Source organism: Argopecten irradians, chromosome 10, assembly GCF_041381155.1.
Source record: "Argopecten irradians isolate NY chromosome 10, Ai_NY, whole genome shotgun sequence".
Taxonomy (NCBI): Eukaryota; Metazoa; Mollusca; class Bivalvia; order Pectinida; family Pectinidae; genus Argopecten; species Argopecten irradians.
This window is the reverse complement of record NC_091143.1, coordinates 40,273,878-40,290,299: the sequence shown is the minus strand read 5'-3', so window position 1 is coordinate 40,290,299 and position 16,422 is coordinate 40,273,878. Positions and strand designations below refer to the sequence as shown.

The following is a 16,422-nucleotide window of genomic DNA, read 5'->3' as shown; positions in this document are numbered from 1 at the left end:
CAAAATGAATAGGTCTAGATCTGCAAGCACTCTCGATCTTCTGAGTTACAACCACAGGCGTCTGCTTCTGGTTTGATAAAAATATAATAACCTACCCTTAAGCTATGTTCATTTTATTTTTCCAAAACCAAATGCAGACGCCTGTGTTACAACCAAGATAACGTTATATAGATTCGATTCAACAGTTCAAGTCCTGGGACATAGCTGGAAACTTCCAAATTACGATATACAAATACGGATTATACAATTGGTTAATGCTATTTCAGTAAAATGATCCTAGCTAAGGTCGTAAGTTTACGTTGAAATCGTCAATTTCCTACTTACGTGCAAGTAACTATCTTGTTTATTATACCTTTTCTTAGGTATAAGTCCGATTAATACCGAAGTAGTTACCCGGAAGCCGGAACTGCATTCTCGGAACATATCGTGAGTTTTCCATTCTCATTTCAAACTTCTAAACTGAAAATGAAATTAGATCTGCAGCTCGTCAATAGTGTGAACGGCGTGTTTTACGCTGGCCAGGTGGTAGAGGCTGTGGTACACGTTCATGCAGAACATGAAGAACCAATCAAAGGTTAAACTTTGTGATATCATCTTTAATTCTACATTAATACAAAAAAACACCCCAAAATTTCAAGGGGTGTGGTCTGGTGAAGACCCCAAAATAGATGGCGATACATCTTATGTATACATAGCCTAGCCGTAACGTACTTTTATAACTTAATTTATTATATATGGATGTTATGTTCAGTCATTTAAAAACTCTTACTTTTGTCGTTTTTTTGAAAGATATTCCGCATGCACCGCCGACGGAGCATAAACAAATACATATATATGTATAGGCTTATTTATCTCTGGACAATAATTGAATCCGCTACTGTAGCAGATTTATGTTTATCATTCATGTAAATCTATTCCGTCTTTGCATAGACTATTACAGAGTTAACTGTGCAATCAGTATCTAGTGCCAAGGATTTTTTCGGGATGCAATGAATTATTTTTAATATCAGAAGGTGGGCTATTCGAATTCCAATCGCCCTGCGTCCGTGGTCCGGCGTCCGTCCGTAAACAATGCTTGTTATCACTATTTCTTAAAAACTACTGCAGGGATTTTGTTCAAATGTCACATGGAGGGTCCCCTTGGTCCATAGTTGTGCCATACAGGATTTGTGGCTGATCAGAAAAACAAAATGGCCACACATGGAGGATTCCATTGGTCCCTAGTTGTGCCATATAGATTTTAAGGCTGATCGGAAAAACAAGGTGGCCGCCAGGCGGCCATCTTGGATTTTGATAGTTAAGGTTTGTTACCACTATTTCTCAGAAAGTGCTTAAGGGATCTTTCTCAAATTTAATATGTAGGTTCCCCTAGGGCCCTAGTTGTGCATATTGCATTTTTGGACCAATCGGTGAACAAGATGACCGCCAGGCCGCCATCTTGGATTTTGATAGTTAAGTTTGTTATCGCTATTTCTCAGATAGTTCTGAAGGGATCTGTCTCAAATTCATATGTAGGTTCCCCTAGGGACTTAGTTGTGCATATTGCATTTTGGGACCGATCGGTCAACAAGATTGCGGCCAGGCAGCCATCTTGGATTTTGATATTCAAAGTTTGTTATCGCTGTTTCTCAAAAATTCTCTCAAATTTCACAGGTGGGTTCCCCTAGGGCCATAGTTGTGAATAGTATGATTTGGGACCGATTGATCAACAAGATGTCCGCCAAGGAGCCATCTTGGATTTTGATAGTTAAAAGTTTGATATCGCTATTTCTCAGAAAGTATTGAATGGATCATTCTCAAATTTCACATGTAGGTTCCCCTAGGGCCCTAGTTGTGCAAATTGCGATTTGGGGCCAATTGATCGACAAGATGGCTGCCAAGGAGCCATTTTGGGTCAACAAGATGGCGGCCAGGCAGCCATCTTGGATTTTGATATTCAAAGTTTGTTATCGCTGTTTCTCAAAAATTCTCTCAAATTTCACAGGTGGGTTCCCCTAGGGCCATAGTTGTGAATAGTATGATTTGGGACCGATTGATCAACAAGATGTCCGCCAAGGAGCCATCTTGGATTTTGATAGTTAAAAGTTTGATATCGCTATTTCTCAGAAAGTATTGAATGGATCATTCTCAAATTTCACATGTAGGTTCCCCTAGGGCCCTAGTTGTGCAAATTGCGATTTGGGGCCGATTGATCGACAAGATGTCTGCCAAGGAGCCATTTTGGATTTTGATAGTTGAAGTTTGTTACTGCTATTTCTCAAAAGGTACTGAAGCGATCTCTCTCAAATTTTATGTGCAGTATGTTTGAAAAAGGTTAAAAAGTAGAGAAAAGATCCTTCTTTCATTGTCAGACATAGATCATTCCTTGGTGGGCACCAAGATCCCTCTGGGATCTCTTGTTTCTTATTCTAAAGTAAAATAAGAAGCTCAAACTTTTCAATGATGGTAATATAGTGTAAAGTTAGTTGATTATGAATTTTTGCTTCAGAAAAAAAAAACGCTAATTCGTCTGCACCTGTTTTTAATAGAAAAAAAATAAGCTATCATTCATTGGTGGTGCAGCCATCTTTTAATTTCGATGAATTACATACTGGGACCAAACCAGTAGTCGTGACGGAACAGTAGTCATCATTGTTTGCATATTTTTCTTGTGTGTCTAGATTTCTGAATGTATGGATCGATATCCGGAGCTGTTGATGAATATAACATAATGGTATTGTTTTAAATTTGTTTATGTGGAAGTATTGTGTTTCGTGAGAAGCAAACAATTTTTTTCCCTAAATCACAACTACTGTTCCTTCATGACTACTGGTTGGGTTCCAGTATAGTATATCACGAAAATGTTTTTGGAAAAAAAATATCTATTTTATATGATCAGTTATAATTATATATATAATTATTGATAATTATTGAAGATACTGCTGATATCACAGTTTTACAGAAGTTCTTAAATTCAAAATCACATTACAGGTATCAAAATCAAATACAAAGGAAAGGCCAAAGTTGAATGGAAAGAAGGCAGTGGAGAGGAGGAAAGGGAATATGATGCCAAGGAGAAGTACTTTGAACATGAACAGTGGATCAGTATGTGTTTAAATGTATTTATATTCATTACAAAATGATCGTTTCCCTGTATAAATTACATGTACATGTTTGACCATCAAGAGTATATTTAATTGAACCTCATTACAATCATCATATACAGTACATGTATGTACATATGTGCAGGTGTAGGAGGGTTTACAGCGCCATTACAACAAGTGTTCCTGTTTACATTCATTCACTCGATAGACACGTCGGCTGGTAGCTGATCTAGTAGGCTGGTAACTGATGCAGTAGATTAGATTTTAGGTGGCATGTAACGAAGGCACTGATTGGCTGAAGCATCGGCAGCCCGACTGATTGCCCCCTGACTGATAAGATCGCCGATCACGCGACAACATTGAGAAGTAAGCGGAGCCAGCGGATCTTTGATGTTCATACCCGACTCTGTTGTGCAATGTGTTTGATCACGTTGTGTGCTATTTAATTTTTTACAATGTATACATTCAATCACTGTATTAATAATTTGTAACTGTTTTGTTTCACTTTTTAAGCGAATGTTTTGAGGATGATTTGTTCATAAATTATTGGCCATTTCTCTCGACTTCGGGGAGTTGTCATACTGTAGCGTGACGATATGTATCTACCAACGTTCCATTGGATCAAACTTTTCATCGTGTTTGTTAATGTGTTGGGTTTAGATCTATTGTATCCATTGTAATGCTATATGTAATGTCACAGCCGAATCTAGCTACAGTTTTACCTTCTGACTGACTTTTCTGCTGCAAGGTCCGTTTGTTGTGGAAAAACAAATCAGGTACGGCTGACAATAGAATATGTCTTATCAGAATATATTCCGATCAAACACGGTTTTGATACATCGGGATGCCAATCATTTTATGAAGTAATCGACGACAGACATTTCCAACTGTTTTAGCTCCGCCCCTACATTGAAGCGACAGCCAATGAGCCCTGCTTACACAGCTTATTGAATGTCGTTGGCAAACTGACTAGCTACCATGCAACCTGACTAGCTACCAATCAAGTGATCGAACCACCTACTAGACTGGCCGTCACACGTACGCTTGTTGTAACAGCGCTGCAAATGTACATAGTGGATATTAAGGTTGCCTTCTTAGCTTTTAGCTTTTCCCTATAGGGGTAAGGGTAATTTCCCTTTTGCCCAGTTGGCCATGGTAGAACAGTGGACCAGTAATTAAGTCCGGGGTTGCAGACTTTTGTTATATTCTGGGCCATATGGATCTAGACCACTCCAAGTAGAAGCTATATTTGAGGCTTCCTTGGAGAGAGAACCGTGGTCGGGGGGAGTAATAGTGTACATGTACGTAGCACTGCAGATTTTAATTGTATAGTACAGGTACATATGATGATACAGTTGCCTTCTAGCATTTCCCTTTTGCTCAGATAGTACAATGGTGGACCTCACTATTATCACCTAGCCGTTAATTATATATATATGTGTTCACAATCTGAATATGACACAGAAAAGTATATTTCAACAACTGCAGATCAGTTAGTTTAAACATTATGTACCGGTACCTCATATTAGGAAGAAAATCGGAATATAAGTAACAGATTTCATAGAATACTGGGATTTCAAAATCTCAAAACGACGTGAGTAAAGTATATTTCAACATCAATTAGTCCCACCATCCAGTCATCATTTGACGTGAGTTTTGTGACATCATAATCACAGGAAGGTGTGACTAATCAACGGTAAATTATACTTTTCACACGTGGTTTTCGGATCTCGAAACCCCCATATTAAACTACCTCTTTTTGTGAGATTGACGAAAATTTGAAATTATTTCCATTGGGAATGGGGCCCATAATTATTATTGGCTCCTAGAGAAAAAAGGACCCTGTAGTGAATGGTCTGAAATCGCATTCATGCAGTCTTCTTTTTATAATAACTTGCTTTCTCATTTCAGTTAGTGGAGGGTATGTCCTGCAACCAGGAAGCAATAGCTATCCGGTTAATTTCATTTTGCCACAAAACTTGCCGTCCTCATTTGAGAGTTACTATGGTTACATCAGGTATAATGTCAAGGCCAAAGTGGACCGTGAAGGAAAAGACTACAAAGTACAATATCCATTTACAGTACTTAGTCACGTGGATTTGAACTTGAATCCTAATGCTGCGGTAAGCAGTTTGATGTAATAATTTGTAATGATTCATAGGATACTGGTATGGGCATCTCTGTGACAAAGTCCAAAAGCAAACTTCTGTGTGTTTTGTAGTTCAGTAATGTTGACTGTCGAGTGCAGCCTGGACCCAGCACCATAAAACTATCTCAGACAAATTTTTTACTCAAGCCTATGGGAAATCACATACTTGAGTAAAAAATCTGTCTGAGAATATTTTTATGGTGCTGGGCCCTGCTCTTGGATGGGTGGCTGCTGCGTTGGTTCAGGCCTGGCATCGGCATGTATTGTTAAATGTGTTAAAAAATAGCTAGTTTTTGTGGCTGTGTGGATAATTGTCGGTATTTATTTACCATAATGAAGAAACATGAACTTAGCCTGCTCTTGGATGGATGGCCGCTACATTGGTTCAGGTCCGCCCTCAGCATAATACATTATGTATACCATCAATACATGTATGACTATTTATTAAGAATTGATACATACATGGTGATGCTAAACAATTAGGTACTTAATTCCATAACTTTGAAAAATTGTCACTGTTATGCACTGAAATTTTAAATTAATGCCAATTACATTCATTTATGTAATTATTCAAACAATTGTGGAACCATTATGGTATATAATGTAATAACATTTCTGATGTTTTAGATGCCAGCCCAGCTTGAGGACTCTAAGATGATATGCTGTCTGTGTTGTGCTACTGGCCCTGTTACGGCGAACTTCAGAATAGATCGTTCTGGTTACGTACCAGGGGAGGCAATCATCATCAACGCGGAAATAGTGAATAACTCTGATCGGAACATATCATCTTCTAGGGTTAAACTAATAATGGTAGGTCAATAATGGCTGATGCAAACTAATGACAACTAGAATTCAGTTCCATCTCTCATTTATTTTCAGTCAAGCCATTATATGTGAAACAAATGAATAAAACAAAATAAGATGAGTGCATGGCATGTCAGTTTTGGGGCTCCATTAATTACTGGTACCATCAATGAAAAAGCCTTTAATTTTATAAAATTCTTTAGTAAGTGTGTGGCATGTCAATCTGCAGGGGGCTCCATGATTTTCTGGTACCATTATTGAATAATCCTTTAATCTTATAAAAATCTAGTTTGGAAAGTTAAGGTTTGGTAACAATTATCTGTTTCTGTCAACAAAATATGTACTGATACAAGTAAGCTTGTTGATCTCTAGATGTTAACGGAACACTTTTTACATTCACTCTTTCAGAATTTGCGATATTATGCTGATGGTAATACCCGCTTTGAAAAACGGGACGTAGCAAAGGTGACCCATGGTCCAATAGAACCCCATGGATCGGATGTCTGGAGTGGCGATAGACTCCTCATCCCTCCCATCCCTCCATCCCCACTGGCTAATTGTAACATTATACACATGGAGTATATTGTCGAGGTAAGTTCTTAAAGATCCTCCACGGCAGACAAAGCATAAGCGATACTTAAATATACGTCTAATTAACGCAAAAATAAAAATATTTTACTTTACTTTGGGTGCATGAGCAATACAGAACTTCATTTCATATAGAACATAATGCCAGGACATAGTGCCACAGAATTTTTTCGGGATGCATTTATAAATTTTTTTTATCTTGAAATAAAATTAGAAGCTCAAACTTTTCAATGGTGGTATTGGTGTAAAGTAAGTAACCTTTTTAAGCTGAAGAAAAATATTTAAACATCTGCTCCTGTTTTTGATAGAGAAAAAAACAACATTATCAGCGGTTTAGCATCTTACTTAATTGAATTTTCTCTACCTAGAGGGTATAACAACAAAATTACAAGGGTAATTCATGAATGTCATGGAAATTCATGAACTCCCCCAATAAGTTGTAGTTTCGTTGTCATACTCTTTAGATATGGAATGGTTCTTTTTCTCCTATATACTAAACGAAAGATAGGATGATCACCATTTGTCAGGTAGAAGATACATCTTCACTGCAACATGAACATGTTCTGTTGACTGCATGTCAATATTGATGACAGCATAGATAATGCACATCACAGTTACACCATACAGAGTCATAACATCAAATTATCATTTTACTGGTTCAATATAAAAGATTAGCAGGCACAATCTGTGATATCCTAGGGGTGGACAGAGAGAAATCATTCATGGCTAAATAAAATGACAAAGCAGTTAATGTTGGTAGAATATATTTTCTTTATTTCCAATTTAATTTAGTAGGTTTTGAAATATTTATATTATTGTATGAAAGCCATTGATGCTTAAGGTGAACTGCACTAGGATTCACTCAAAACAGACCTATCTTTTGTCTTTAGTTGAGGGCTGATGTGGACAACACTCCTTTTGATCTAGAGATACCGCTGAATGTCATTATTGGAACAGTTCCGCTACAAACATATCTACCTCCTCTCATACCAATGCCAGAACTGCCGGTAGATCCCAGTGGCATCATGTTAAATGAGGGACAGCCTATCACAGTACAGCCTGGGGCCACTCCTTCAGTCCGTAAGTACAGTAAAACCTATCTTAGAGACCACGTGCACCTGTTTAATCAGACCACTGGTCTAGAGTCCCAAATTGGCCAATTTCAACACAAGTCAACCTGTGTATCTGCTTAATAAGACCTCATGTCTAGGATCCCACAAGTCAACCTGTGTATAAAGACCACCTGCTCAGTAAGACCACTTGTCTAGGATCCGAAATGGCCAATTTCAACACAAGTAAACCTATATATAGTGGAACTTCCCTAAACCAATCATGGTCGGTGCATAGAATTTCGGCCGGTTTAGAGAGGGTTTGGTTTGGAGAATTGAACGGAATATTGATCATTATGATCCAGGTTTAATTAATCGGAAGTCGTTTTCAACACAATACTGTACTGCTTTGTGTTTATTATAACCGACAAATATTAATTGTTAATGTAAATTAAATTTTATCACAAAAGAGTGAATCATACAATTAAAAGGAATGGATTACAACAATCTTGACTTTTTTCCGCTTATAAACGTAGTTAGTTGCGTGAATGTTCTTGTAGATGTTCTGGTCTGCACTAACCTATACACTGTATAACTACATACGGTCGATGGCTTCCAGTTACGTCAAGAATCAAATTAAATATGGTCTTATTACACGATGATCAGTCGATGGCGGTCATTATATGACAAAACAATAAATGGCTTCGGCTTCTTCATACAGATCATTTACATTATCTGACAACTACATATTAAGTATTTGAATTGAATTGAACTTATTTCTAACTCTGCTTGTTTTCCTAAAGTAAACAAACCACCAGTGCACGTGGTTGACTTTCGTTAAATATCTTAACAATAGACATGATTAAATAATTACATCACCATTTCTGGTATAATTACCATTTACATATACCTATAGCCTTCACACCTGTATACATGCCCCAGGATATGGCATTCGACAACTATGGTTACAGGTACGTGTGTATTTCATGGTCGGGTGATCAGACCTCAATGCAAACTATCGGTGTCGCTCTGGTAAGGCCGGTTTTCAGAAGTGTATTTATGTTACATTTGACTATTCCTATCTCAAAATCAGTCTGGTGTCCGGAATTGGGAGGGATCGGTTTTGGGAAGTTTTATTTACTATCAATAAAGAGGAATTCATTCCGTACATGACATTCATGTTCGGTTTCTGGGTGATTTGTTTTGAGAAGTTTCAGTTTCGGGAAATTACACTATATCTGCTTAATAAGACCACGTGTCTAGGATCCCAAATGGCCAATTTAAACACAAGTCAACTTGTGTATAAAGACCAACATCAAGGTCATATTTTTACATACCCTACCTCCTTTTTATTAATACTCTTTATGTGTTGTGTTGGTTTTTTTAGCCCCACCATCATACGGTGACTCTGTGTTTGGGAAAGTTGATGTCACCAGTGAGAGGGAAGGTGATGAACGCAAGATGATGGAATATACACCTCAATATGCTTACTACAACTACGGAAATTGAACCAAAGTGATATCCAATCACATAGATTTTCTACATATGGGCCTAGTAAAACTATGGAACCTGAACCAGTATCCACTACCCCATACACTTACAATATTGAAATGTTTGTACATTGTTGTTCTTGTGTGTGAATGATTTTTAACTAACTAAAGAGTCATTATTTTTTTAATTTATCACTGGTATTCCTACTGCAAACTTTTCTAGTCAGCTTCTTTTTTGCTGCTCTTTAGTATTTTGTTTAAAAATCAAAAGTTGAGTTAAGGCTGGTATAAAGTATTTCTTTTTATTGTACTTATGATGTTAAGCCAATATTGACCTTGATGTAAATAGACCATGCAACTCAAGAAAGTTTTAAAGAACTTGACACAATTTTTATTTTGAAATTAATCTGATAGTCTCATTATCCTTGTTAATTAATTGTATAAATCTTAATTATTGAGATTGTGTATAATATTAAAATTCTGTAGGTAGGGTGTATATTTGTATTGGTGCATGGCTAAGGGTGGGTAATAGATAACTTTTTAAAGTACTTGATATGAAAAATACTAAGTTAAGATGATATTGTTTTTATGATTGGCATGATTAATTTGTCATTAAAACCCGAGGCTTGCCGAGGGTTTTTACAACATTTTGTGATCCCAAGGGTAGAATATCCCTATCCTTCATATCCACGTATGAAAGAATATTTTTCTCTCATACCTCGACGTTTCATTGCAATTTTCCTACTATGAATTCCCGCCATTTTGAAATAAATTCGGGGAAAAACACGACTGTGAATTAATTCTCCATACATGAAAATTGCATGATATTTTCAACGCAAATCCTGTTGCTTGTATCTTTTAAAGTAAATCCAACATAGTTTCTGGAAAAAAAATGTTATAATTGTACCTAGAAAATAGTAATTTTGTTGATGCTGTGACGTCACGAGGCTTTATTGCATGGGTAGCAATGCAATACAGCCTCAGGCGACATGAGTGTATTGCCCTAGACCAGCCAGTATTACACATGTAGGTATGAGAGAAATACAATATATTTGTTAAGTTTAGGGTAAGAGATATTTGTTGATACAATGTATTTTGTCCTTCTTGGAATAATGGTGGAGGAGGGGCTTATTGCCGAGACAGGGCTTGTATTGCCTGTATAATACTGTGTCAGTTGAAACCCAATCTATTTAAGAAACCGCTCCTTATAACCACTCCGTTAAATAGAAGATCTGACAACATCCCATAAGGGGTCATGTTCGGATGACCTTTATACCACATGTACTTCAGATCAAATTCATTTTCTACACATTGCTACATCAATTGACAACATGAAAATAATTCTGACAGCTTTTTCAAACAATTTGGTACCTTACAGTCACATTCAAGATTCTGGCAGCAGCAGTTTGATTGGCAATTTCCAAATGTCACTTGGACATGACCTCTAATGGGATATGTTGTCAGATCCTCTTATCCAATGTAGTGATAGAATGGATCCGTATTCAAATCAGATTAGTTGAAACCGTTCATGCATATCCATGTATTCTTTCATATGTTTCAGTTATATATACAATATTATAACACTGTTATTGTCTTTTTAGAATTCTTAATATAACATAAGAAACTATTTATCAAGTCTTTAAACTTATTCTATTTTTAAAATGCTTTTGGGGTCAACGGGTCAAGGTGTAAAACTCATTTGTTTGTATTGAAGTTTAAGTTAATTGTATAAACTCTGAACAAATTGAATACTTACAAGATAGTATCGATATACTTTTTGTGCCTTTTATTATCGAGACAAAAGTCTTTCAAAGAAAAATGCATTGATATTTATTTTCATTAATTGTAAACAGATTATTAATTTGCATCAGTAAACAATAAATTTTAAATTGGGCATTTAAGTTGAAAATTTAAGTAGTTGTATTGGTTGTTAATTTTGAAGTTTATATCTATATCTTAACTTATGAATTGGATTCCTTTATTCAAATGCTACTTAATAGATGTAAACATTGTTAAATATATTTGTTAGTCGTGTTGATGGTTTTGTATTCCCCAGTACTACTATAAAATGAATACTCTTTGGTTTCTAAATATTTTCAATATGTATATTATTTAGTCTTCCCTGCTACACATTGCATTTACCCGATATACACTTTATACTCATTTTATACCAGTATAATTTGTGTCTTGTGTCTAATATGTTGAATGCTCCCTTATTTTGTTGTAAGATGTACATGCATGTTGTAACAAAATATTCATTGGTTACTGCATGTATTTGTGGTTGTAACCCAACGTTTCATTGGTAACCTGTAGTGGTTGTAACAAAATGTTTCATTAGTTACTGCATCTGTAGTGGTTATACCAAAATGTTCTAATAGTTACCAATCAAAAAATAAATCATATTTGTAACAAAATGTTTCATTGGTTACTGCATCTGTAGTGGTTGTATCAAAATGTTTCATTGGTTAATGATCAATTTTACCATAGTGTTGCAACTTGCATTTCCATTCATAGTAACAAAATATTTTATTGGTTACTTGTATGCAGATATTGTCAACAAAATATTTCATTTTATATATTTTATTATAACACAAATGTAAGCATGTTTCGTTGGTGTCTTTGTTTTTGCAATGTCCAATTGTTACATTCTTTTGTTTTGTAATTAATTTCCCAGTATGTGTTGAACATATGAATGTAGTTGTGGCACATGTTACAAATGCAATGGATGTATGTGTGTATTGATAAACTTGTTAACTTTTTGAAATTATATTACATTAAGATTTTACTTGTTATTGACCAGAATTTCTGTACTTTTCCACTTTGATATCTACGATATTATTTCATTTTGTTAAGGTATTTTTAGCTGTTTGAAATTTTTACATATCTATTTAGAAACCTAATGCTTCTAACTAGTATATTTGTTTTATTTTATCCCATCATCATCAGATGGTGGGTCTCTCTTTTAAAAATTCTTGTTAACGCTATTTCTCAGAAAGAACTGAAGGGATCTTTCTCAAATTTCATTTGTAAGTTTCCCTAGGACCCTAGTTGTGCATATTGCTTTTTGGAACTTATCGTTCAACAAGATGGCTGACGGGTAGTATTCTGGAATAAAAGACTTCCAGTAGTGTTCAAATTTAATATACCACCAGTATCTCCAGAAGGATATGTAATTTAAATACTTGCCTTTTGTATTTGAAATTGTATTATCAAAGAGACATAAACTAAAAAATAACTAAAATATGCTGAGTTATGTTCATAGCTTATTTCTTGTGTTGAAATCAATGATATTGATTAAATGTTTGGGATATTTGACCTTTTTCAGTCAAATCTAAGAAATGACATTAGTAGCTTGGTTTTCTCTTCCCTACAGCATAGAAACAATGTGATATGTGTCTGATAGCCTGTTATCAGATTAATAATAAAAGTTTACAAATAGAAAAAAATATGTTATTTGGATATTTTTGATATGTATAACTATACAGGGTAGCAATGTTATTGAATAAAATTAACAAAATATTTGTGAATCTCTATGTACAAAGGAACGTTAGACCTGTGTTGATTTAACATTTACTGCTGATGTAATTAATGTGCCTAGGAAGTTGGAGATATCTATTAATTAAAAAGCGATCATGTACGATGTCTTAAACATTAGTTTTGTTATTATTTATAAATCTAGACAAAGAACAATAAACAAAATTCTTTCCGTCAATACATGATTTAGTGTGTGGAATGTGTTTGTTATAAGATTAAGATAAAAATGTAAATACACGAGAAATCCGTTTTTAAGCGGAATACCACAAGGATCTGTGTTGGAACCACTTATTTTTGTTCGATAACGTTAAGGGAATGAAAGACTATACTGTGGTAGGGAATTATTTGAAGATTCTGACAATAAATAGCGCTATGACGTAGCGTGGCAGTTTTATGCTGTGGACATATCAATATAAAATGCTGAGGATTGTTTGTTATTCATTGAGTTATTGCATTGTATGAATTGATTAAGATGCAAGAGTGATTGAAATAATGTACGAGTGCATCACGTCACGATCTCGATCTTTCCGTCAATACATGATTTATTGTGTGAATCGGTTCGTTATAACGTTAACAATACGTCATGAAAATCAATGAATGTACAAACCTATGTGTTAGTTATCTCGCTGAGATACCGTTGATTTCATTGTTAGACGACTTTATTTAGCTGTAAATGTCGTTGATGACATTCATGTGTTCGTCGCTAACAACTTGTTGTCGAAATGACGAAATCGGCGTTTCGAGTGTATTCGTTGTAGGAATATTGTAAAGAATGTCTGTTAATATACTTAAATCGTTTTATTGTTTATGAAGATCTGTATATACGATGTGTATTTTTATAGTATCGGAGGGATTGTAACTTCCGTTAACGTTGCGTAAGGTATCGGGTGCGAGGCTTTCAGTCAAGCAGCGGGCGGTCTGACCTCGCCCGAGGTCCAAAGGTGAGCACAATGCCTCGGCGCACGATAAAAAACCCTCTGCGGTCTTTCGATGAAGAGTAGGTGTGATAACATTGGCCCAGAGGATAGGTACAGGATATAGTTTAGATATTTTTACATAGATAAATTAGAAGGGCTTCAAAATTATAGAATCTATATACCAAATTGATAGGCTAGGTTCCTTCCTTTCCCCTGCTCTTGATCATGATGGGTAGGTCTAGTTACTGCTAGACGATGCCACGATAGGACCTTTTAGGATCTAGGAGTCGTCTTCCAAATCAATTGATATATATGGGTATAGCAGACGACTCCTCACTCTATGCTATCTCTATATACTTTGAAGCGCGTGACGGCACGCATAAAACTCTTCACTTCATGCCTCGGCGCTTCTGTTTCACCGGTACCAGCTAGCGGTCACGACGCTCTCGCAGGATAATAGCGCCATATACGATATTAGTTACCTCTGAAGTTAGGATCAGACACTTTCATGTTTTAAGAGTACAGGTTCTTAGCCCCTGTCAGTTGTCTAAGTATTTATTTTTGGGATCATTTGGTTATAGGATATGAAACTCATAAGTTTCAACAGTGCAGCTCTCAGCCTCTATGACAAGCTTAGGAAAGACTCTCATAAGTTTCAAGAGTACGGCTCTTAGCCCCCGTGAGATTACTTGAATGATGGAGATTGTAATTCTTATTTAACACCTGTTGTGACTTTCTCAGTTATATTATATATTCTTTAACTTTTATTAGTGGCTTGAGTCAAGGATTTATAAGTGAGATATATGTCCTTGCTTGAGTCTTTTGTTATACTGGATTATTTCCGGATAAGCAATCGTTGAGACTTGTAGATCTAGTCGTAACCTACATGTACGGATCATACAAAATAACAAAATATAAGGTTAGACAGCAACTGCGACCTGGGTGCTGGGTACTACCTGCACGCTCCCAAGGAATACTTAGGAATACCGCACCCGGGTCCGCTTTTTGTCACAATATGAAAACCATGCATCCCCCCCTTTTTTTTGAAGATCATGTAAACCAAACCTTTTAATCAAGACACACTTCTGAATGATACCAACATTTGAATATCTTAAAAATGTTATTTAGCATGGTTTTTTTTTTAAAATACGATACCCGAATGTAACCCCCATAACATTTATTTCGGTAAAATATTTGAAGGAACAACTGGATGCTGGTTTATCCAAACATCACCAAAACCATGACTGTACAATATATCTTTAACAAATTCTACCCAATTAAATACATTGCTCGATTTTGGTAAATTCAATAAAGCATTATAGGCAGTTTTTAAAATACAGTTATTAAAATTTATGATTTTCAACCAGTATTTTATCATACGATACTTTCTGTCGTAAAAAAGAGGAAAACGCCCAAGTTCATAATAAACCATTACATTGCATGTTGTTTTTTTAACATGTAATATCTTTTAACATAATATCTGGAGCTTTACAGCCACCCCAGACTTCCGATGCATAACTTAATACACTGTTAACATATGTATAAAATGAATTTAAAAGAGTAACAAAATTCAATTGCACAGATTTACATTTTGAAAACAAAGCAAAAACAGCCTTTTGCCCTTGTTCTGACAACTTGTTTTGTAATGCATTAAACTTATTAAATCTAAAAAGAACTCCCAAATACGTAAATTGGTCTACAACTTCCAACTGCTTGTCGCCATAAAACCAACAATCTTCTTTACGTAAATTGCCACTTTTTCTAAAAACCATTATATTTGTTCTTTTCTACATTTACAGTTAAGATTCCACGTTTCACAATATTTATGTAGGTTGTCCAGCATGTCCTGTAAATCCATGGCAGACTCTGCAAACAAAACCAAATCATCAGCATACATCATGAGAAAAAGACTTAACTCACCAAATTGGTAATCATTTATTCCATGTTTTGTAAAATAGTTTTCAAAGTCATAAACATACAACGAAAACATTATCGGTGACACAATTTCTTCTTGAACGAGGCCCATATTGTTTACAAAAAAATCTGAACATCTCCCATTTATAGTTACACAAGATTTTACTTGGCTATACATTGATTTAATAGTTGTGAGTAAGTTTCCTCTAATTCCAAGTTGAGATAATTTAAACCACAATTTGCATCTATCTATTGAGTCGAAAGCTCTTTTAAATCCACAAAACAGCAAAATAATCTTTTATTGTCATTAAGAGATTTAGTAATAATAGAATGGAGCACAAAATAGCATCAACTGTACTTAATCCAGGGCGAAACCCAAATTGGGCATCAGTAACAACACTGTTTGATTCCGACCATTGTATAAGACGATTATTTAAAATTGATGTAAAAAGTTTTGCCATACAGCTAAGAAGACTAATACCTCTATAATTGGCAGGGTCACTACGGTCTCCTTTCTTATAAACTGGTATAATTACAGCAGTTGACCAAGCTTCAGGGAAAAAACCTGAGTTCAAACCATAATTGAAAATTTTATTAAGAACAGGATTCAAGTATGTACTGCAATCGATAAGATATTCGTTAAGAATGTCATCCAGGCCGTGAGATTTACCTCTTTTCAACCCCTATTAGCCTTTTCAATTTCCTGAGTGGTAATGGGTTTATTCTCAAACACAGTAGAGTCATCCGTATTATCAGGGTGAACCTGATCATTATTATTAACAGATAGCTCTTTGAAATGATCATAAAAATCAGAAATATGTACATGTGCTGTTGGGTTCACTCGTTTTCTAGAAGAATTTTTTTTATAAAAATATCTAGGGTTATGTTTCCTTA

General features: G+C 35.4%; 1 protein-coding gene across 1 annotated transcript; it reads left to right on the top strand.

Moving 5' to 3' along the window:
• Window positions 1-419: 419 nt before the first annotated feature.
• LOC138333891 (arrestin domain-containing protein 3-like) lies at window positions 420-12,812 on the top strand. The gene is made up of 7 exons (XM_069282536.1): window positions 420-574; window positions 2,971-3,084; window positions 4,995-5,206; window positions 5,860-6,042; window positions 6,445-6,627; window positions 7,515-7,704; window positions 9,061-12,812. The coding sequence occupies exons 1-7, from the start codon at window positions 466-468 to the stop codon at window positions 9,180-9,182; spliced, it is 1,113 nt and encodes a 370-aa protein (XP_069138637.1). The 5' UTR covers window positions 420-465; the 3' UTR covers window positions 9,183-12,812.
• Window positions 12,813-16,422: the final 3,610 nt, after the last annotated feature.